The sequence below is a fragment of the Cervus elaphus genome, unplaced genomic scaffold (genome assembly GCF_910594005.1).
Source record: "Cervus elaphus unplaced genomic scaffold, mCerEla1.1, whole genome shotgun sequence".
Classification (NCBI taxonomy): Eukaryota; Metazoa; Chordata; class Mammalia; order Artiodactyla; family Cervidae; genus Cervus; species Cervus elaphus.
In genome coordinates, this window is record NW_025316746.1 from 124,047 (window position 1) to 146,457 (window position 22,411).

General features: G+C 42.8%; 2 protein-coding genes across 4 annotated transcripts in view; both read right to left on the reverse strand.

Annotated features, from left to right (window-relative positions):
• Positions 1-2,138: 2,138 nt before the first annotated feature.
• Positions 2,139-3,323, reverse strand: LOC122691337 (elongation factor 1-alpha 1-like). Its single transcript, XM_043897944.1, has one exon. The coding sequence runs from the start codon at positions 3,245-3,247 to the stop codon at positions 2,681-2,683; it is 567 nt and encodes a 188-aa protein (XP_043753879.1). The 5' UTR covers positions 3,248-3,323; the 3' UTR covers positions 2,139-2,680.
• Positions 3,324-4,539: 1,216 nt separating this feature from the next.
• LOC122691338 (myomegalin-like) overlaps positions 4,540-22,411 on the reverse strand; it is a 70,669-nt gene continuing 52,797 nt past the window's right edge. For all 3 annotated transcript variants that reach the window (XM_043897945.1, XM_043897946.1, XM_043897947.1), the window contains 7 exons: positions 19,308-19,458; positions 15,344-15,576; positions 14,023-14,074; positions 12,676-12,863; positions 8,284-8,517; positions 6,875-7,006; positions 4,540-4,771 (listed from right to left, as the gene is read on the reverse strand). In XM_043897945.1, the coding sequence (XP_043753880.1) occupies positions 4,680-4,771; positions 6,875-7,006; positions 8,284-8,517; positions 12,676-12,863; positions 14,023-14,074; positions 15,344-15,576; positions 19,308-19,458 (1,082 nt within the window). In that variant the 3' untranslated portion in view covers positions 4,540-4,679. The remainder of the gene's footprint in view (positions 4,772-6,874; positions 7,007-8,283; positions 8,518-12,675; positions 12,864-14,022; positions 14,075-15,343; positions 15,577-19,307; positions 19,459-22,411) is intronic.

Consider the following 22,411-nt stretch of genomic DNA (forward strand, 5'->3'; position numbering starts at 1 on the left):
CATAATACCCTCAAGTCTATCCATGTTGTAGCAAATGGTAAGATTTCATCTTTTTTTAAGGCTGAGAAATCACATGGCTTCCAAACCTCTAAGCACTCCCATAATGTGTGGTATGTCAGTATGAAATTCCTTCATTTCTGGTTTAAAGGTTTTGTTCTGTTCTCTGAATGTCCTATGTTCATGGATATGTGCCAGATAACTATAAAGGGTGATCAACATAGCACCTTCTATGTCTGTGGGCTGAATAAATAAACTACTAATGATAACAGTGCATGGAGTCCCTTGTGACTGTGTGGCAGGGTGAGATAGGAGGAGTAATATCAAGACAGTTATGTCTGGAACAAAACACAGTACAAAGTACCCACAGCACATAGCCATAGGAGAGGCTGGCAGGATGACAACCATGTTATTCCAGATGCTCCAAAAAGTAAATGGTGAGAATTAATTAAATGTGCAAGGACTTCATTAGGGAAAATACCTGTATGCAAGAAAATAGGAAGGTACTTAGGAATGATGAGAGATGCCTCGGGTCATGAAGCAAACCTGACTTAGTAAGGAAGAGAAGAGAAGGTGTCCAAGACTGCCTGCCATGAAGTTCATCAAAGTCATTGTGGAGTCACTGAGCCAAAGTCAGCCAATGAAGAGTCTTGTCTCTCCCAGGAGTGGGTCTGCCTTTGTATCCCCACTGCACTCAGCTATTGGCAGGGAGCAGCCCATGGGAGATGCAGCCTCAGAGATAGATTTTAAAGCATAGCTGGGACCTTCAGTCAATTAATCTCTGCATTAGGAAGGTCTATAAGGCCATCAGAACAACCAAACCCAGGACAGATGTAAGACTACACAAAAGTATTAGTGATTGGTAAGTACAGGGAACAGAAATAAGAACAATGGTAGAACTGTCTCCTCTCCTTCCAGTTTGGTGAAATACTGTCACTCCACCTTCTTTTGTTCTACCTTCAGTTTAAGCTATAAGTGGCAATAAGGAATTAGTGGACCCATGAGCCACAGATGTAATTACCTCTGTGCCGTGGGCTGATCTCATGAGAGAAATCATCTTGTTGACAGAATGTTGACTGAAACTATTATTTTTCCTCATTTTGTATTATTTTAAATTATGAAAAAATGATAAACACATTTACAGGAGACTTGGAAAATACAGAACAAAGTTACATATGTTTCCACTATATATTACAATTATTTTAAAGTAGATAAATTAAGATTTTTAGTTGGAGTTTCAGTATCAAACTCTCAAAAATAGACAGAAAAGTAGAAGGATACAGTAGACCTGAAAATCACTATGAGCCAATTCAACAGAATTATGATTTATACAATTTTCACACAACAGCAGGATACAAATTCTATTCAAGTTCCCATAGACTATAAACTAGGAGCCATTGGAACATATCCAGGGACATAAAACAGGGTGTAAAAATTTCATGGTATAAAGGTATTGAAATCATACAGTCTGTCATAAATATGACATATATATTATATATATAATATATATATAAATTTTTTTTTTCTGGTTGTTCAGTCACTCAGTTGTGTCTGACTCTTTGTGACTCCATGGAGGGGTCTCCCTTTACTTCACCATCACCTAGAGCTTGCTGAAACTTTCATGTCCTTTGAGTCAGTGATGTCATCCAACCATCTCATCCTCTGTCACCCCCTTCTCCTCTTGTCCTCAGTCTTTTCCAGCATCAGGATCTTTTCCAGTGAGTTGGCTCTTTGCATCAGGTGGCCAAAGTATTGGAGTTTCAGCTTCAGCATCAGTCCTTCCAATGAATATTCATGACTGATCTCCTTTAGGATGGACGGGTTTGATCTTCTTGCAGTCCAAGGGACTCTCAAGAGTCTCCTCCAACACCACAGTTCAAAAGCATCAATTCTTCAGTATTCAGCTTTCCTTATGGCCCAGCTCTCACATCCATACATGACTACCGGAGAAACCATAGTTTTGACTAGATGGACCTTTGTTGGCAAAGTAAAGGCTTTGCTTTTTAATATGCTGTCTAGGTTTGTCATAGCTTTTCTATCAAGGAGAGTCTTTTAATTTCATGACTGCAATCACCATCTGCAGTGATTTTGGTGTATATATATATATATATATATATATATATATATATATATATAAAGAATTTATATTAGGATGTACACACTGCTATATTTAAAACGGATAGCCAACAAAAATCTATTGTATAGCACATGGAACTCTGCTCAGTGTTATATGAAGCCTATATGGGAAGGGGTTATGGGGGAGGAATGGATACATGTATATGTATGGCTGAGTCCTGTTGTTGTTAATTGGTTATACCCCAAAACAAAATAAAAAGTACAAAAAATATAGATTACATTCTTATAAAAAATAAAGCTTTAATTGAATGTAACAAAAAAGTTATGTTTTTCATTAAGCTTTTTTTTTTTAAATGAGTCTCAAATTCTGTGACAGATTTTTGGTCAAGTTGTTTTCATTAAAAATTACTGATTTTAAAAACTAATAACTTAAAACTGCCACACCCAAACATATGATCCACAAAACATTCTCCTTTCCTTCTAAAGGTTTTATGATACATTGTTATCATTAGCCAGTCTTTTACTATTAAATGGCCAACTGAGACAGTTCTGAGACTGTTCTTCCACCACTGATTAAGACTGGGGTGGCAGATTTGGGGGATAATATTCATTCAGCCTTCTGAGCTTTCTGGGCAGACTTGGTGACCTTACCAGCTCCACCTGCCTTCTTGTCCACTGCTTTGATGACACCCACAGTGACAGTCTGTCTTATGTCACACACAGCAAAACGGCCCAGGGGAGGATAGTCAGAGAAGCTCTCAACACACATGGGCTTGCCAGGAACCATATGAACAATGACAGCATCACCAGATTTCAAGAATTTAGGGCCATCTTGCAGCTTTTTCCCAGAATGGCAATCAATCTTCTTCAGCTCAGCAAACTTGTAAGCAATGTGAGCTGTTTGACAATCCAGCACAGGTGCATATCCAGCACTGATCTGGCCTGGATGGTTCAAAATAATCACCTGAGCTGTGAAGCCAGCTGCTTCCATTGGCGGGTCATTTTTGCTGTCACCAGTCACACTGCCACAACGAACATCTTTGACAGACATGTTCTTGACATTGAAGCCCACACTGTCCCCAGGAAGGGCTTCACTCAATGCTTCAAGGTGCATTTCTACAGACTTCACTTCAGTTGTTACATTGACTGCGAAATGCCAGGCTGGATGAAGCATGTTGGAATCAAGATTGCCGGGAGAAATATCAATAACCTCAGATATGCAGATGACACCACCCTTATGGCAGAAAGCAAAGAACTAAAGAGCCTCTTGAAAGCCAAAGAGGAGAGTAAAAAAACTGGCTTAAAACTCAACATTCAAAAACTTAAAGATTATGGCTTCTGGTCCCATCACTTCATGGCAGATAGATGGGGAAACAATGGAATGAGTGACAGACTTTCTTTTCTTGGGCTCCAAAATCACTACAGATGGTGACTGCAGCCATGAAATTAAAAGATGCTTGCTCCTTGAAAGAAAAGCTATGACAAACCTAGACAGCATATTAAAAAGCAGAGACATTACTTTGCCAACAAAGGTCTGTCTAGTCAAAGCAATGGTTTTTCCAGTAGTCATGTATGGATGTGAGAGTTGGACCATAAAGAAGGCTGAGTGCCAAAGAATTGATGCTTCTGAAGCATGGTGTTGCAGAAAACGCTTGAGAGTCCCTTGGACTGCAAGGAGATCAAACCAGTCCATCCTAAAGGAAATCAGTCATGAATATTCATTGGAAGGACTGATGCTGAAGCTGAAACTCCAATACTTTGGCCACCTGATGCAAAGAGCCAATTAATTGGAAAAGATCGTGATACTGGAAAAGACTGAGGGCAAGAGAAGGGGGCGACAGAGGATGAGATGGTCAGATGGCATTACCAACTTAATGGACATGAGTTTGAGCAAGCTCCGGGAGTTGGTGATGGACAGGGAGGCCTGGCATGCTGCAGTCCAGCGGGTTGCAAAGAGTCAGACACGACTGAGTGACTGAACTGAACTGACATGTCATCTCATTAATATCAATTCATTCTTAGTTTGAAAAAGATCAAAATAAAATTTACTCTTCTATATATATTAACATATATTATTTATACCATTTTGAAAATTCAACAACTACTATTTCCAGGCTTGAGGCAACTCTGATCTTCATGATTCTGAGAAGCAGTTTCTGTCACTCTCTCGAATGGAGTTCACCTGGGTCTTCATTATAAACATTCAGATTTTATCCTACTATATTTTCACATGCGATAGTTTTTTTTCTTTCCAAGCATGTAATGGGGCTCAAGGATCCCACAGGCCCACTCTCAATAGATTTAACTTTTCCCCTGCATTGGCCTTTCTGATCTAGTTCTCTGAAATAGATAACAGAGGAAATGTATTTTCCCTTTAATCTTTTCTTTGAATTTCAGGCCATTATGGGTTTTATTCTTTCCTGCACAAATTTTACTTTTTGTAGTCACTCAATAAATACATGTAAATAATTTTTAAATAATAATTTATTAATCTGATCCATTCATTTAAAGGTAATGTCTGATGCCTCCAAGTTTACACCCACAAGTGCTGTTGGATAGGACTGGAGAATCTGGAAAACACTCCTCTAGACCCTTCCGGTGTCGGGTCACAAGATGTCCTTACCAGAGCCAGAAGAGTGACTCTCAGTGTATAAATGAGGGGTGGTGAGGGACACATCTGAAGCTGACTGTGCAGTACCTGGGGAGGGAGAGACAGAGCTGCAATGAGGTCTGGAGGGATTTAGGGAACTCTCTTCAATGACTGCTCCCAACAGAAAATGACAATTTTTCCCCTCCTTATTCACATGCAACTGGAAGTGGGAAAGGTAGGTAGAGAAACAAGCGGGTATCCAGCTCACAGCCAGTAACCCTCTGGTTATCTGGGGAAGGGACTTACAAGTGAAATGTGAATTCCCCAGGGTGCTCCACTCCTAGAGCCTGTGAATCTAGGGACTTGCAGGTGGGACCTCATACGAAGCAACCTTATCTAGATTGGGCTGTGTGAGTCTGGGCAAGTTTTGTACTCTCCACTCTCTGTGATTCTGCAGCTGGGTATTGCTGCAGAAAGGAGGGATATGGAAGTAACCAAGTTTGGGTTTTGCCCTGTATAAGTCTGAAAACTCCAGCTTGCTTTCCCTCAAGGCCCTTTTCTTGTTGTAGAGCTGAGGTATGGACTCTGGGTTCTATCCATGGAAGCCAAAGGTAGATACTATCTCTGGAAATAAAAACAAACCAGACAAGTCACACATTTGGGTAACAGATGCTTTCAAAGATATAGTTCCCTTCACCCACCAAAATTTTGGCAAAACCTGGGAGCCTCATGCACTGGGACAACAGTCTGATGTGGCTGAGTCACACCACTATGGGCCACACCCTCATGTCAATGGCTCCAGTTGTGGAACATAGTCTTTCCCCCTAACTGGCTGCTGCTGTGATGTTGTCAGGGGCCTGGTCACCATATTCCTGATCATGACAAGGGAGAACACTTGGGTAGAAAGTGTGGAAATACAGTCCATCTGCATGAGGGGGAGGAGGGTGGGAGGCAGCATCCAGAGCTTGTGGTAGTGACATGAAGGTGGGATGTGCTGCTCCCTCTGTTGAGGGCACCATGGAAGCCGTGGCCCTACCATCCGACAGTCGGGCCATGAGCCCTGGGGGCAGCACCAAGTAGTGCAGGGAGTTATAAGAACGGGCATCGCATTAGATAGCCCTGAGGATGAGAACAGCTTCCCAGGTGGTGCAGTGGTAAAGAAACTGCCTGCCAACGTAGGAGACGCAGGTGACGCAGGTTCAGGCCCTGGATCAGGAAGATCCCCTGGAGAAGGAAATTGCAAGCCACTATACAACATATTAAGAGAAGGAAATGGCAACCCACTCCAGGGTTCTTGCCTGGACAATCCCAGGGATGGGGGAGCCTGGTGGGCTGCTGTCTGTGGGGTCACACAGAGTCAGACATGACTGAAGTGACTTAGCAGCAGCAGCAGCATACAACATATTCAAAGGCAGAGACATTACTTTGCCAACAAAGGTCTGTCTAGTCAAAGCTATGGTTTTTCCAGTAGTCATGTATGGATGTGAGAGTTGGACCATAACTAAGGCTGAGTACTGAAGAACTGAGGCTTTTGAAATGTGGTGTTGGAGAAGACTCTTGAGAGTCCCTTGGACTGCAAGAAGATCAAACCAGTCCATCCTAAAGGAAATCAGTCCTGAATATTCATTGGAAGGACTGTTGCTGAAGCTGAAACTCCAATACTTTGGCCACCTGATGCAAAGAGCTGATTCACTGGAAAAGATCCTGATGCTGGGAAAGACTGAAGGCTAGAGGAGAAGGGGGCGACAGGATGAGATGGTTGGATGGCATCACTGACTCAATGGACATGAGTTTGAGTAGGCTCTGGGAGTTGGTGATGGACAGGGAAGCCTGGGGTGCTGCAGTCCACGGGGTCGCAAAGAGTCGGATGCCACTGAACTGAACTGAACTGAACCAGTATTCTTGCCTGGAGAATCCCATGGACAGAGGAGCCTGCCGGGCTACAGTCCATAGTGTCTCCAAGGAGTCGGACATGAATGAGTGACTGAGCATGAACGCAAGAAGACGAGAACTAGTCCCACCCAGGGCAAGCCACTTAGTGTCTTCATTTATAAAGTAGGGACAAAAATGCCTGCCCTGCTTACCTCTCTGGGCTGACTGTGAGGAGGAGTAGGGGAGTGCACACCAATGTCTTTATAGCTGCACACCTATATGCCCTTGTGAGGCTCCCCAGATGTGGACAGAACCCGGAGGTTTTGGTGCCCTTTCTACCTTTTCCTTGGCCAGCATTGCTGAGCACATATTCCAGCCTCTCCCGCAGACGGTCATTGATGAATACAGATTCCTCCAGGCGCTGGCGCAGGTTTTGGATCTCAATAAGATTCTTTTCCAGCAGGTCGGCCCCTGTTGCATACCACCAAGACAGGGAGAGGTAGGAAATGAGAAAGGTGGATCCCTCATGGGACCCTCTGCAAGATCCCTGCTCATATCCATACTCCTGTCAACGTCCTCTGCTCACCTCGGCACGTGGGAAGCACTAGGCAACTTTGTTTAAAGTGGTCCTAGGCTTTTAATCCCAACACAGCCTTCTGCTAGGGACTCCATGAGGCCTCCTCCCAGAGAGAAGCTGAGTATATCTGGGGGAGATGGACACTGGGCTGGTGGACAAGTGTGAGAAACCACTAAACTGCTCCAGGGAGGACTGGCCTAACGATGAGAAACTGTGTCCACCTCCTTTGGTGGAAATCCAGAGGGCCTCCCTCTCTACCTCAGACCTCTCTTACCCTATGATCCATGACTGCACAACTTTTAACATTCACCCAGTAAAAAAAACTAAGGTATATGCATACGAAATTAGATCAGGCTGTGAATCATGAGTGACATTGAATGTTTTCCTTGGGTTAAGAGTGACGGGAAGAGTCTGGGGAGGTATCAGGACCCGAAGGAGGAATGAGAGAAGGTAACAGTTTCAAGGATGGAAAAAGATGCACAAAGAGAAGGGTAAAATGATCAAAAATAGGCTTCACCAGGACATCGTGCTTAGGGCCAGGTTTTTCTCTGAGAATTTCAAATATTGTTTTGTTATACTGTGTGCATACTGAAACCAGGCTGCTTCCAAGCAGTTCCTCCACATGGGTGCACCCTTAGCCCCTGAGTGCCAGGAGGCCTGGCTCCAAACCCACGGGCAAAGAATGAGAAGCAGGACTGCCTTATAATTGTATACAAAGTGTATGTGTCTCCCTCTGTAGGTGTGTATAGAAATAGTCTTCCATTCTGCAATAACTCTTGATCTAAGAAGACTTACCTTCCCCTTGGAAGTCTGAACTTCGAACAGTCTAAAAAAATCTAGACCTAAAAGGTTACAGCACAGAGAAAAGGGAACACACAAATGTGAGGGAACTCATCCTCCTTATAGAGTGCCTCAGAATGCCCTTGCATTCTTTTATTCTCCTGCCCAGAGTGAGTCCCTAGGTAGTGGAAATGAGAGGCACATAGAAAGGATCAGTACTGAGATGGGGCTTCATTCTCTGGCTGACCCATGGGATACTGACCCTTCATCTTCTCACCCACTTCTGTGAGCCAGGGTTTCACTGAGGAACAAAATACCCTCTGGCCAGGAAAGGAATGTGTTGTTTCTGTAAATGGCTGTATTTCACCAACTGCTCCTTTGTTATTTTTACCAGAGGGCTTGGAGCTGGGCCGGTCCAAAGAGGAAGAGGAGGATAGGTTCCCGGATGCATTCATCTTCTGAGGCTTCATCTCTTCGCATGGGTGACTGCTGCCATGATGCCCAGCGTCTGGTGTCCCACTCTGCTCTGCGGTGCCACCCAAAGGATAGAAGGGCTGAGCAGATACAGCTTCTGAGTGGTTGCTGGGCAATGAAGCTGAATCAGCAGGCGTGGCTGGGCTGACATCTGTCCAGAAAGGAATATGAGTGAGAAACAAACGGGGAAGTCAGAAATGAAGTGTTTTAACAATCATTATACTGGGTTGAATAGTATCCTCCAAAAATTCATGTCTACCTGGAACCTAAGACTGTGACCTCATTTGAAAATAGAGTCTTTATACATTTAATTAGTTAAAAGGAGATGATACTGGATTAGGGTGGACCTTAAATCCAACATGACTGATGTCTATATAAGAAGAGGAGAGGAGACAGAGATAGGACATACACAGGGGAGAAGACCAGGTGACAATGGGGGCAGGGATTGGAGTGATGCATCTTCAAGGTTAAGGATGTTCCCCACAACCAGCAAGTCAAGAAGAGGCAAGAAAGAAGGGAGCATGGCTCTGCCGACTTGATTTCAGACTCCTGATTTTCAGAACTGTGAGAAAACAACTTATGTTGTTTTGAAACATCCAGTTTGTGATACTGTGTTACAACAGCCTGAGAAAATTGATAAAGCAATCCATGGAATGAAGACTTTAAGGTGAATAACAGTGATCGGTCAATTGCTTAGTATCAGCTAAGAACTCATTTCCCAAGGACTATCAATTTCACCCCAAGGTTACTGGCACTCCTGGCCTATGGTATCAAGAAGCAGTTGTGAGATATAATGTCTGAGGGTCACAGTGCACACAGAGGAAAAGTACAGGGGCCTCTCTCCTCGTTCCAAGATCCTCAAATGCTGGAATGATCCCAGAGAGGTACTTCAGAAATGTCTCCTCCAATTGTAGGAATCACTGCCAATCTTAGAAGTCATGAGAGTAAGCACTCTCAAACTGGTCTGTGAACGTGTGATCTTCTCACCCAACAGTCTATGCCCTTGCCACCAAACAGCTGCTGATCCTTCCTGAGCTTGTTCTATATTGGGATTGTTGGTAGAAGATAAGGAAGGGAAAATGGCCTTCACTTTTGGCTGATGAGCAGCAAACCTAGGCAGAGTGGCCTACTCCTGGTGGCTCCCACTGCTCCTGCCTGAGTTGACTCTGGACACCTTCTGAGGCTGAGGGGGTGTCACTTGCGAGGAAGGCAAGTGGTGATTTGCAATCCATCCAGAATGGCTCATGAGAATGTAAAAAGAATTCTTAAGTATAGCTCAGATTGTCAGGCTCCTATCCAATGAATGACTGGGGTACAATATTTTTACATAAGGGATTATAGAATCAAAAAAAAAAATGGTATTGTACAGCTCAATGATGCTATGAGAACATTTATATCATGTTCTTTGCTGGTTCCCTTTAGACAAAAAACCCGGCTGGGTGACAGGGCCATAATTCAGAGAAAAGTTTAAGAGTCTTCTCCTTTCAAGGATTATTATCAAGGACCACAAAACAGTCAGGTTTCTTCTCTGAGCAGGGTCAGAGTGAGGTCTTATTTTCCTCAACCAAGCCAAATTCCTTTAGGGAATTGTTTACTTAAATCAGTATCCTTCCCTGACTTATACAATATCAGATGTAACTAACACTGCTGTGAAATGAAGAGTAAGGTAGACTATGTTAAGCCTTTAGTTCAAGGCATAACTTAAAGTAGAAACTCAATCAAAATGTGATTCCTGATCTTTTTCCTTTATATCCCCTCCCCAGAAAATCAGCTTACTCTCAGCCAAGGGCATACGAGGTTTCTAGTCAGTCAGCAACAGTGATCAGCATGTTCTTGTCCCATTCTTCCCTTGCCACACAACACGGGAAACATCCTACATTGTACATGGAAAGCAGCAGAGACAAGCCTTCTGGGAGAGGAATTAAGTCTCACAGTGATGCTGCCACACACCATTTGTGGCACTAGAAATTTTGGCCCCCAAAGAAGGAGTATTGATAAACCATTGCCCCTCTGAGAAAAATGATGACTTCAGGTGGGAAAAAGAAGGGTTTAGTCTCCTTCAGAAAAGACAGAGATAATAGAAAACAAGGCTGATACTTTCTGAGAGTGCCAAAAATGTGCCACATCTCAAATGTGGCCATTCTAACAAGTAGTGGCAGGAATTGCAGGTAAGGAGAAGGTATGTTTGCCCTTTATCTGCTGTCTCTCAGGGAAGCGTTGAGATGGAGCCAAATGCCTCTGGGCAACTGAGTTCGAGGATGCACAACAAATTCCCATCAGCCTCTTGGACAATGTCACATTCATAACAAGGGCAGCCTATTCATTTATAGTGGGCTTCCCTGCTAGTTAAGTGGTAAAGAATCCACCTGCAATGCAGGAGATGTAGGAGAGCCAGGTTCCATCCCCGAGTGGGGAAGATCCCCTCGAGAAGGAAATGGCAACCCACTCTAGTACTCTTGCCTAGGAAATCCCATGGACAGAGAAGCCTGGTGGGCTAGAATCCATGGGGTCACAAGAGTCGGACACGACTTAGTGACTAAATCACAACCAAAATCATTCATTTATAAATTCATGGGTGAAAGTATATGTGTATAGAGTCTTGTCTTCTTTGCAGAGGCTAGGCCTTTGTGCTGGGCATAGGGGAAGAAAGAGTGAAATGGGGAAAACACTGGCTCCAGAAGCCTAGAGAAAGAGGTGTGCACAGGGGTGACTCCCTCCTGGCTAGGTCCATGACTGCTCGGGCCGCAGTGCAGTGGGCACTCTGAGCTTTAGAGTCAGCCAGGATCACAGTCAATGTTACTCCAAGCTGGACTGTCTTCAGTAAGTTCCCTGACCTCACTGAGCCTCAGTGTCCTTAGCTGTGCTGTAAAATCAGGACACCACCACTAATTTAAAAGGATTGCTGTCCTGATTAAATGAGGCAGCATATATACAGTGATCAATAATACAAGCATACTAGATGCTCAATAAATATGAATTTTCTGTCTTCCCTTGACTGCTATAATTAAGAGGAGACACGCTGCTTTGCTTCTCATGTAAAATGAGAAACAGGAATAGTTCCAGGTCAAAATCCATTATGGCTTATTCATGCCTCATTAGAAAAGACCCTGATGCTGGGAAAGATTGAAGGCATGAGGAGAAGAGGAAGACAGAGGATGAGATGGTTGGATGGCATCACCAACTCAATGGACATGAGTTTGAGCAAGTTTCAGGAGATGTTGAAGGAGAGGTAAGGAAGCCTGGCGTGCTACAGATCATGGGGTTGCAAAGAGCTGGACACGACTGAGTGACTGAACAACAAAAACAACAACATGCCTAAAATATTCAGAAAAAATAAAAACAGATACATAGCCAGGGACTTCCTGGTCCCTGGTTGTTCACATCTGACTCTGTATGAGTCAGATGCTTTCCTTAGGAGGGAAAATAAAGGGAATGCTGAGCAGGAGAAAAATGAAGGCTTGATTTTAAACTTATTCTCTTCCTCCTACCCTTACCAAAGCTACCCAAGGGCCCTCTTTGGGGAATTCTGGGGAGTGGCATGATGGTGATAGATTCAGTCAGTCCCAGTAACTGATGGTTTAGAGAATATTACAGCTGAATTATCAGAATGATGGGTGGGATCTGTAAATTCACAGATGATAGAAAATATTTAGTGGTGAATAAAAATAGGAAAAAGTAAAAAATATAAATGTAAAAATAAATAAATAAATAATAGAAAAAGATGGCTTCCCTGGATGCTCAGATGGTGAAGAATCTGCCTGCAATGCAGGAGACCTGGGTTCAATCCCTGGGTTGGGAAGATCCCCTGGAGAAGGGAATGCCTACATTCTTGCCTGGAGAATTCCATGGACAAAGGAGTCTGGTGGGCTACAATCCATGGGGTTCCAGAGTTGGACCCTACTGAACGACTAACACACACAAAATAGAAACTGTGGCTGTTTATCGAAAGGAGTTCAGGATCAGAGGTCCAATGTGAATGACACTCATGTCTGTGGTCTGAAAGGTGACATGACTGTGTTGCAGGTATGAGGGAGCATTTGTTCCCTTCCCTTCCCAACTCATGACCCCTCCCCTCAAATCCAGCACCATGTATGTGCCTGAGGGGGGTCTGGTGGCTGATGAAGTGTGGCACTAGGAATGGAGAAAAGCTATCTGACACCCCTGAAGCCTGTGCCTGGCACTGAATCCCTGACCTGTGCCCAATCAGGCATGTCACAGTAGGTCTGCAGGGCGTGGCTGCCAAGGTGCCTCCTCTTGGTCTAGACAAATAAGCAAGCGCCTAGAAACTGGAGGATCTCTGGGTACTTACTGGCCATGTCCACTGCAGGGCGCACTTTCTGTTCATTGAGCAGCAGGTAGGTGCTGCTAGGGGAGTAACGGGCGGTGGACGGGGCATGGCTGCTGGAGCAGGTCTGGGGCCAAGTCTGCAGCTGGGCATCCTGTAGGGTATGCAGGACTTCTGTCTTCTTATCCCTCTTTAGCCTCTCCCTTAAGATACTAGGAAGTAAGAAAGACAGAGGAAAAGTGAAAGTCACCCAAATATCACAGTTATACTGATCTGGGGGCTTAGAGGAGAGGACCCAGGAGTCAAGGAGATTGTTCCTTCAGAAAAGTCAAACAATCCATTCATATTTGGGGGTAGAGAGTTGGGAGGCAGGGAGAACAACAGTGTTCAGTGCCTTGGTCACAAACATCCTGAGAAAGAGAGAAGACCCGTCAGGCTCTTTAACACTTTGACAAGACACCCAGAGACCCATAAAAGTTCAACACACCCTGTGACATAATCCATTAAATAGTATTTGTTGTGGCCCATTTAAAACTGGTTCCTGAGGCAATGCTCCCTGCTAGGTGTCTTGTAGTTTCCAGACCTCCTTGGGCTTCCCTGGTGGCTCAGTTGGGAAAAAACCTGTCTGCGATACGGGAGACCTGGGTTTGATTCCTGGGTTGGGGAGATCCCCTGGATGAAGGGAATGGCTACCCACTCCATTATTCTGGCCTGGAGAATTCCATGGATAGAGGAGCCTGGAGGGCTACGGTCCATGGGGGTCACAAAGGGTTGGACAGAGTCAGACATGACTGAGTGACTTCTACTTTCCCTAGTCATACATAATATAAATCTATGTCATATTTAAATATAAATCTTTTTTGTTTGAAAGAAATTTGTAGCCATTCAACATCTGCCAGCACTTGTTGGGTCACTCTTAAAGATTTCAGATATGATCTCACTCCAGCTTTTAAAGATCTAGGGGAGACCAGAGGTGATCCCTGGGAGGATGGGAGACTCCTAAGACTGGAGAGTTAGGCTAAATTACTACATTACTAAATGAGTGAATTAGGCTAAATTACTAAATTCTAATTACTAGTAAATTTAGTAGTAAATTACTAGTAAATTTAGTAAATTAAGTAGTAAATTACTAGTAAATTTAGTAAATTACTAATTCACTAAATGAGTGAATCTTGGAGCCAGAAGAATAATAAACTAAAAAAACAGGAAATGAGACCACCTTGTCACTAAGGACACACAATGGTTTGATGGTATAATCAGCTGTTTGGTTTTCATGGGGTGAGAGAGCTGCTGCTCCACTGATCTTCTGGCCCTTGCTCCAGATTCTTGACTAGATTTTATCTTTCATAGCCCCTGAAAATTTTGAGTTACCTGAGTCTCTGCAGCATCTGTTCTCTTTGATTCTTCTTATTTACACAGTCATCTGAAAACCAAATTGAGAAAAGGAGCAGTCATACTTTAAACAGCTCTCATTTACCAAATACAAGCACACACTGGGTTCTCTCTCCGGGGTCACAGACACATAGCTGCTTGATGCTCAAGTACAAGCTTCTCTGAATTTTCTCGGGAGACACTGGGTTGAGTGTTTAGACAGCATGTCTGGCAAAGTTTCCCGAACCCACCTCAAAGATCATCAGTCACCTCACTTGCTCTGCCCTGAGTTAGAGCAAAAAGTTGAAAATGTCTCTTTTCCCACAGATCATGGGGTACTTGTCCAGCTGGCCTCTCGATCATCCCAGCCAGAGCCTCCCAGTCCTGCCATGGGGCGGGTTCCCAGTCCCATGTCTATGGGTCCCATCAGTTTTCATGCAGAACCTGTCTCCGCAGAGGTGACAGCCACCCTGTCCCACCTCTGCATCTGCCATCAGGAGCCTGCACAATGGCCTCAAACCAGCTCTTACTATGTGCCCTCAGGTCTCTAGGCAATACTCTATATAACTGACTTCTGAAATAATAAATATTCCCACAAAAGGTACTTATACATATAGTGCCTAAACCATTCCCAGGGACTTCCCTGGCAGTCCAGTGGTTGAGATTTCACCTTCCAATGCAGAGGGTACATGTTCGATCCACGGTCAGGGAACTAAGATCCCGCATGCTACATGATCAAAAAACTGACACATAAAAAAAAAAAAAACAGTCTAAACAGTTCCCAAATCAACACGATTCTCTTATCATTCTTTTCAAGTGCACTGATTAATATTGTTTATTTGATCCTAAGCACAATCATGCAAGAATTAGGGGCTTGTATTATTTGATCTAAATTTTTTAGGTGAGGAAACAGATATCAAAAGAAATATGAACATGTCCAGAACTAGTAATGAACACATATAGGCTAGAGCAGAAGTCTTTAGATTGCTAGTTTAGGACTCTTTTCAGAGCAACCAGCTGCCCCATTCCACCTCTCTTTCTACCAATTAGTTTCAGATACATGCTGTCACCCCCAGTGAGGCCTCCTGCTACAGCGGCCAAACTTCAGGAGACACAGAGTAGCTGGTAATCACCATGGCATCCCCAACCCCGTGTGCCTCTCTGTTGCTTCTCACCAGCCAGCCCCGGCTCTGCCATGGCCCCAAGATGGTGATTACAGAACAGGACACCAGATTGAAATGTCACTTGTGAATGAGTGCAGGTCTGGGAGTGTGAATGGGGGAGGGACTAAGGGCCCTCCTGAGCCCTGGGGCTGGCTTACCTGTGTTGAACTTGCTGGCGAGGCTCTCTGCCAGCTGGCTGCCCTTGGCCAGCTGCTCACGGAAATGCTGCTCCGTGTTATAGTCAATCTTCCTACTGCTGAGGAGCTCTTCAAAGATCTTCACTGTGTTCTGAACATGTTGGATGAGAAGGGAAGAGACAGCCCTCCCAATCCTTATCTTTTCCCGCAGGTGGGTCAACTCTCGAGCCTGATCCTGGATCAAGGAATATTTCCTAAAGTGGGAAGTGGTAAGGATAGAAAGGGGTGACTGATAGATTATAGTGCTTCAGCAGAAGGTGCTTTGAGAATTTCACCAATGGAGTCCCCATGCGGAACTCTAGCTAGTGTTTAGTGACTGGAATGTGGTAAAGGGAATGAAGGAAGGAAAGTAAGAGAGTGTCTCTGGGTAAAAGATTTCTTCTAAGATCATCTTTTCCCCTGCTCCCATACTTCTAAAAATGGTTTTCTTTTCTAGTTCCACTTTATCAATTAATTAATTATCTGGAGTACAATCACTTTACAATGCTGTGTTAGTTTCTGCTGTACAACAGGGTGAACCAGCTACGTGTATCATATGTCCCCTCCCTCCTGAACCTCCCCCCGCCCTTCTGGGTCATCACAGAGCACCGAGCTGAGCGGCCTGCGCTGGACAGCAGCTTCCCACTAGCACCCATTTTACACCTGGTGTAAATGCACATGTATATGCACATCCAGGCACATGCACCCAATTCGTCCCGCCCTCTTCTTCCCACTCTGGGTCTACATGTCTGTTTTCTACATCTGCATCTTTATTCCTGCCCTGAAAATAGGTTCATCTGTATCATTTTTCTAGATTCCACATACGTGTGTTAATATACAATATTTGTTTTTCTCTTTCTGACTTATTTTACTCTGTATGACAGACTCCAGATCCATCCATATCACTAAAAATGACCTAATGTCATTCCTTTATATGGCTGAGCAATATTCTACTGGATATATGTACCACCACATCTTTATCTATTCATCTGTCAGTGGACATTCAGGTTGCTTCCATGTCTTGGCTATTGTAAACAGTGCTGCAATGAACACTGGGGTACATGTGTCTTTTTGAGTTATGGTTTTCTCAGGGTATATGCCCAGTAGTGGGACTGCTGGGTCATATGGTAGTTTCATTTTTAGTTTTCTAAGGCACCTCCATACTGTTTCTCCATAGTGGTTGTATCAATTTACATTCCCACCAGTACTGTGAGAAGGTTTTCTTATCTCCACACCCTCTCCAGCATTCACTGTTTGTAGATTTTTTCATGATGGCCATTCTGACCAGCGTGAGGTAATACCTTATTATAGATTTGATTTACATTTCTCTAATAACGAGCAATGTTTAGTATCTTCTCATGTGTTTGTTGGCCATCTGTATGTCTTCTTTGGAGAAGTGTCTAATTAGGTCTTCTGCCCATTTTTCAACGACATCATCGTCATCACGGAACTGCCAATTGAAACAAGAGCAAGCTACTACTAAATGCAAATCGAAACTATAAGAAGGTATCACCTACACTGGTCAGAGTGGCCATCATGAAAAAAAATCTACAAACAGTAAGCTATTACTAGGGGCTTCTCTGGTGGTTCAGACAGTAAAGATTCCGCCTGCAATGTGGGAGACCTGGGTTTGATCCCTGGGTTGGGAAGATCCCCTGGAGAAGAGAATGGCTACCCACTCCAGTATTCTGGCCTGGAGAATTCCATGGACTATAAAGTCCATGAGGTCACAAAGAGTCAGACACGACTGAGCAGCTTTAACTTTCACTAAGCCACTACTATACATCTGTTAGAATGGTGACCATACAGAACACTGACAATCCTAAATGCTGGTGAGGATGTGAAGCAATAGATACTCTCATTTATAGCTGGTGGGAATGCAAAATGCTATTTACAGCTATTTTTGAAGATAGTTTGACAGTTTCTTACAAAATTAAACATATTCCTACATATGACCCAGTAACTGCATCTCTCAATGATTACCCAAATTAGATGAAAATTTATGTCCACATCAGTATCTGCACACAATGTTTACAGTAGCTTTATCCATAATTGAGAAAACTTGGAAGCAACCAAGATGTTCCTTAGTAGGTGAACAGATAAATAAACTGTGGTACATCCAGAAAATGGAATATTTTTTGGTTCTTAAAAGAAATGTGCAGTCAAGCTATTAAAAGACATGGAGGAATCTTAAGTGCATATTATTAAATGAAAGAAGCCAGTCTGAAAAAGCTAGATAGCATATGATCGCAACTATATGACATTCTGGAAAAGCCAAAACTGCAGCGACAGTAAAAAGACCAGTGTTTGCCAAGGATTAGAAAGCAGAGAAGGATGAGTAGGTGGAGCACGGAGTACTTTTAGGGCAGTGAACACTCATTCTATATGATACTGTGATGATGGATGCATGTCATTATACTTATGTCAAAACCCACAGAATGTACAAGACTAAGAATGAACCCGAATGTAAACTATTGACTTTGAGTGATAATGATTTTCATTGATTGCAACAAATATCAACAAATACACCACTCTGGTATAGGATGTTGATACTAGGGGAAGAGGCTATACATGTGCAGGGACAAAGATAGGTAGATGGGGACTCTTTGTACTTTCCGCTCAATTTTGCTCTGAACTTCCTGTTCTAAAAACAAAGTCTGCTTTTAAAAAAGAATGATTGTGAGAATATAAAAATTTTAAATGCACTTGACAAAGTGGGTGGAGGCTTTGTGAACTGAGAGCCCAGCATTTTGATATTATTTCTGCCAAAGTCTACTGTGCAATTGTGATCAAGCAACTATATCTTTGGGCCTTAGTGTTCTCAGTTCTAAAATAATTCTCAAGTTATTTTAGCTCTAACATTATTCTCTGGGTCAGTGAAATTTAAGTGTTACATATTAACAGATTCAATGGAGTATGAAGCAAAACCTGAACCACCTTCAAAGCTGATCCTCAACCACTAAGCAAGTTAGTGATGATTTAGTATTTCAATAACTAATGCTCACAGGTAATTATATAATAGATTAATTCTACACTAATGGAATGTCTTTGAAAAGTTTTAGGAAAATGGCCATTAAAGACAGACTGATAAATCTAGTGATCAGGCCATTATTTGGCAATTTTGTAAGCTTATTTTTGAAATTGAGCTAATTACACTGTAGTGCATACAGAAGTGGAAATATAAGATTGTACTCATGGAAGTTATATAATGTCATAAACTGATGGCACCTCAATAAAAAATAAGTTTAAAAAATTAAGCTTATACAAATTGCTATTCTAGAAACCAGGGATATGAGCTTCTGAAGAGAATGTAGAGGAGAGAATGAGGAGTAGAGATGGAGGAGCCTCTGTATAATTCCACCTCTTCAGCATTAATATGGGTCAACTTTTCACCATCAAAACATATGATGTAACAGGAGATTCTTATGTGTTCCCATCAATGCAGAAAAGAGACACCACTCACGTGACTGGAAGAGTTCCATGAAATCTCAAGTATCCATGAGATCATATATTTGGTGTATATATGTATTGCTAGGCTTCCCTGGTGGCTCAGTGGTAAAGAAACTGCCTACCAATGCAGGAGATGCAAGAGACTCAGGTTTGATCCCTGGGTCGGGAAGATCCCCTGGAGAAGGAAATGGCAACCCACCCTAGTATTCTTGCCTGGGAAATCCCATGGACAGGAAAGCCTGGCAGGCTACAGTCCATGGGGTCGCAAAAGAGTCAGACACAACTTGGTGACTAAACAACAACAACATGCATTGTTAAATCGAATAAAACCAAATTTCTCTGAATAATATAAAGTAATTATAATAAAAATACTATAGACTTTTCTCTAAAGAATTTCCAGGCTGGTCTTAAGAGAAAGCCCTACAGTTAAGGTACATAGCTTGAATACAGACCCTGAAAGCTGCTATAATAGTCTCTGAAACAAAGAGTCTCTTACTCGCTGTGGGACATAGAGGAGAATCCGGCTTTCTCAGGCTGAGTCTTCTGCTCATTCACTCTCCTCTCAGAAGGTCCCTTCTTCTCTGAGGGCTGATGCATCCCAGGCTTCAGTTGGAGCATTTTCTCACAAAGAAACCTCTTCCTGCCTCCTTCAAAAGGAAAGAGAGAAGAAATGCATCTGGGTATCCACAATGACTAGCCTCTCCTCCACATCTACCTAGAGGAATCAAAACAAAATAATGGTTTAAAGAGGTTGGATTATAAGAAGGGTCCTCCAGGAGCATAAAAATCACAAGAGCAGAAGCTACAAGGAAGTAAACTATGAAACCTACAATGCGCTCCCTTGAAGAGTTCTTTATCAGCCACAAGAACCATGGTGATCCACTGGGATTGAGAAAAGATGCAGCAAGTAGGGGCAGATGCTGCTATGAGGAGGAAGAGGAGGGTTCAAAGAAATTTTAGCATTAAAAACAAGCAAACAATGAAGGAAACACATGAAAACAAGTGGGCTTTAAACTGGACTAGAGGACAAGTATTTTTGATTCTTACAGTTGAGATAAAGTTCCCTGGGAGTGTCCCCTCAGAAACCAGAAAGCCTTTCTATCACCCCTAACTTCTGACAACTATGTAGGCAGAAACAAAGTTTGAGATGTCAGAGTTCAAATCTCAGTAACTGGGACTCAACAATAGCACCATGATAAGGACTCAGAGTATCTTGTGGCAAATTGTAATCATACATAGAATGTGGAGGTAGCTATAAAACCCCAGAAAGCCTTGCCTTCCGATGGCCTGCCACACTCAACACAAGGCTGTTTCTCTCTGGATGTCTCTATCAATAAAGACCACTTCTCTCACTAGCCAGTTTTAATATGTGTATTCTTTTGCTGTGTATTTAATATCTGTGTATTCAACCAATCACACTTGCCTCATAGCTCAGTTGGTAAAGAATCTGCCTGCAATGCAGGAGACCCTGGTTCGATTCCAGGGTTGGGAAATTCCACAAGCCATGTGATGTGGCCTAAATAAATGAATATTTTTAAAAAAGAAAACACCAAACAATAATATTTTCTCAACACCTTTTATTTTCTTGAAGATAGTTTCAATGAAAACAATTTTCGTGGCTTTTCTTAAATGAGTTTTTTAAGACTTCTAGTGATTCTTACCATTTCTCTTTGGGAACTCTCCAGATTTTGCTATTTAATATTCTTCTAAGAGCCTAGTAATCAAAAGCTGGAGTTTATGTTCTGACTAATAAATTTAGCATAATAATTTTTCATTACTAATAATCTTTTTATTCCATAATTATTAATATATCCCAAAGCAAAGCAATGTTGGATTTCTTTCCCTTGAAGTAGGGATACATGTAGGGGGTTTCATTTAACAAGAAATCAATTTTAACTTTCCAAACTACCACTCTCACCCAACTTTGCTATTTACAGATGATTGTTTTTGCTTTAGAAAAAAAAAATCTCTATAAACATTATACTACTAATGTCTGTTTTCAATTGAATTCTGGATCTACAAGTTACTTTCCACTTTATCACAGCCCTTAAAATATTTTATCTCCTTTAATATAATTAATGGATACCTTATGTTGGTGCTGATTTAAAAAATCTAACATATTTATTTATTTATTCTTTCACTTAGGTCTTAATAGAGTTGCCTGGGCTGCCAAAAAGCCTATTGAAAATGGCCCTTGACAGAACCCAGTAAGATCTAGGCCATAGCAATTTGACTTGAGATGGTACAAACCAGGCTGGTACAGGTGTATGATAATGTACAATGTGCTGCTTTTCATTAGGAATCACTAATATTCTAGCATCAACATTAGAGGGTATTCAATGTGCAAAGTAGATCAAAAGATAAGAAATTCTCATGGTCCTCACTTCACAGTTTAATTTACTCATCAGAAAGGAGAGTCATAGCTATGAAACGGAAAGTGAAGTTGCTCAGTCATGTCCGACTCTTAGTGACCCCATGGACTGTAGCCTACCAGGCTTCTCAGTCCATGAAATTTTCCAGGTAAGAGTACCGGAGTGGGTTGCCATTTCCTTCTCCAGGGGATCTTCCCAACCCAGGGGTCAATCCTGGGTCTCCTGCATTCCAGGCAGACGCTTTCCACCAGGGAAGCCCAGGAAATGGAAAATGGTGTTAAAACTTTTTTTACCACCACAGACTAACACCACCTAGCATCTGTGTGACAGTGGTTCATTATAAGCAACCTTGTTACTATTTTCTTTTTAGGGTAGGCAGTACTTATCTGTTTTTAAATTGATGTACAGTTGGCCACCTGATGCAAAGAGCAGACTCATTGGAAAAGACCTTGATGCTGGGAAAGACTGATGACAAAAGGAGGTGTGTGTTAGTAGCTCAGGTCATGTCTCACTCTTTGAGACCCTGTCAGGCTCCTCCGTCCATGGGATTCTCTAGGCAAGAATACTGGAGTGGGTTGCCATTTCCTTCTTCAGGGGATCTTCCCAACCCAGAGATCAAACCCGTGTCTCCTGCATTACAGTCGGACGCTTTTCAGTCATGTCTGACTCTTTGTGAGTCCATGGACTGTCGGCTACCAAGCTCCTCAGGAGACAGTCCATGGAGTTCTTCAGGCAAGAGTACTGGAGTGGGTTGTCATTTCCTTCTCCAGGGGATCTTCCCGACCCAGGGATCGAACCCAAGTTTCCCGCATTGCAGGCAGACACTTTACCATCTGAGCCACAGGGAAGCCCACCATCTGAGCCAGGAGGTGGCAAAGGATGAGATGGTCAGACAGCATCACCAACTCAAAGGACATGAATTTGAGAAAACTCCAATAGATAGTGGAGGGCAGAGGAGCCCAGTATGCTGCAGTCCATGGGATCGCAGAGTCAGATACCACTTAGAGACTGAAAAACAACATTATAATAGGTTTTTTTTTTCATTACTATAGTTTTGAACAGTAATATTTATTTGATCTACTTACGTATTAAACCTATTCAATGTTCTTCAATCCATGTCCTTAATTTCCATGTTTCTCTTGGGATCACTTAGTGAAAGTTAAAGTGTCCCACTCTTTGGGATCCCATGGATTGAAGCCTTCCAGGCTCCTCTGTCCATGAAATGCTC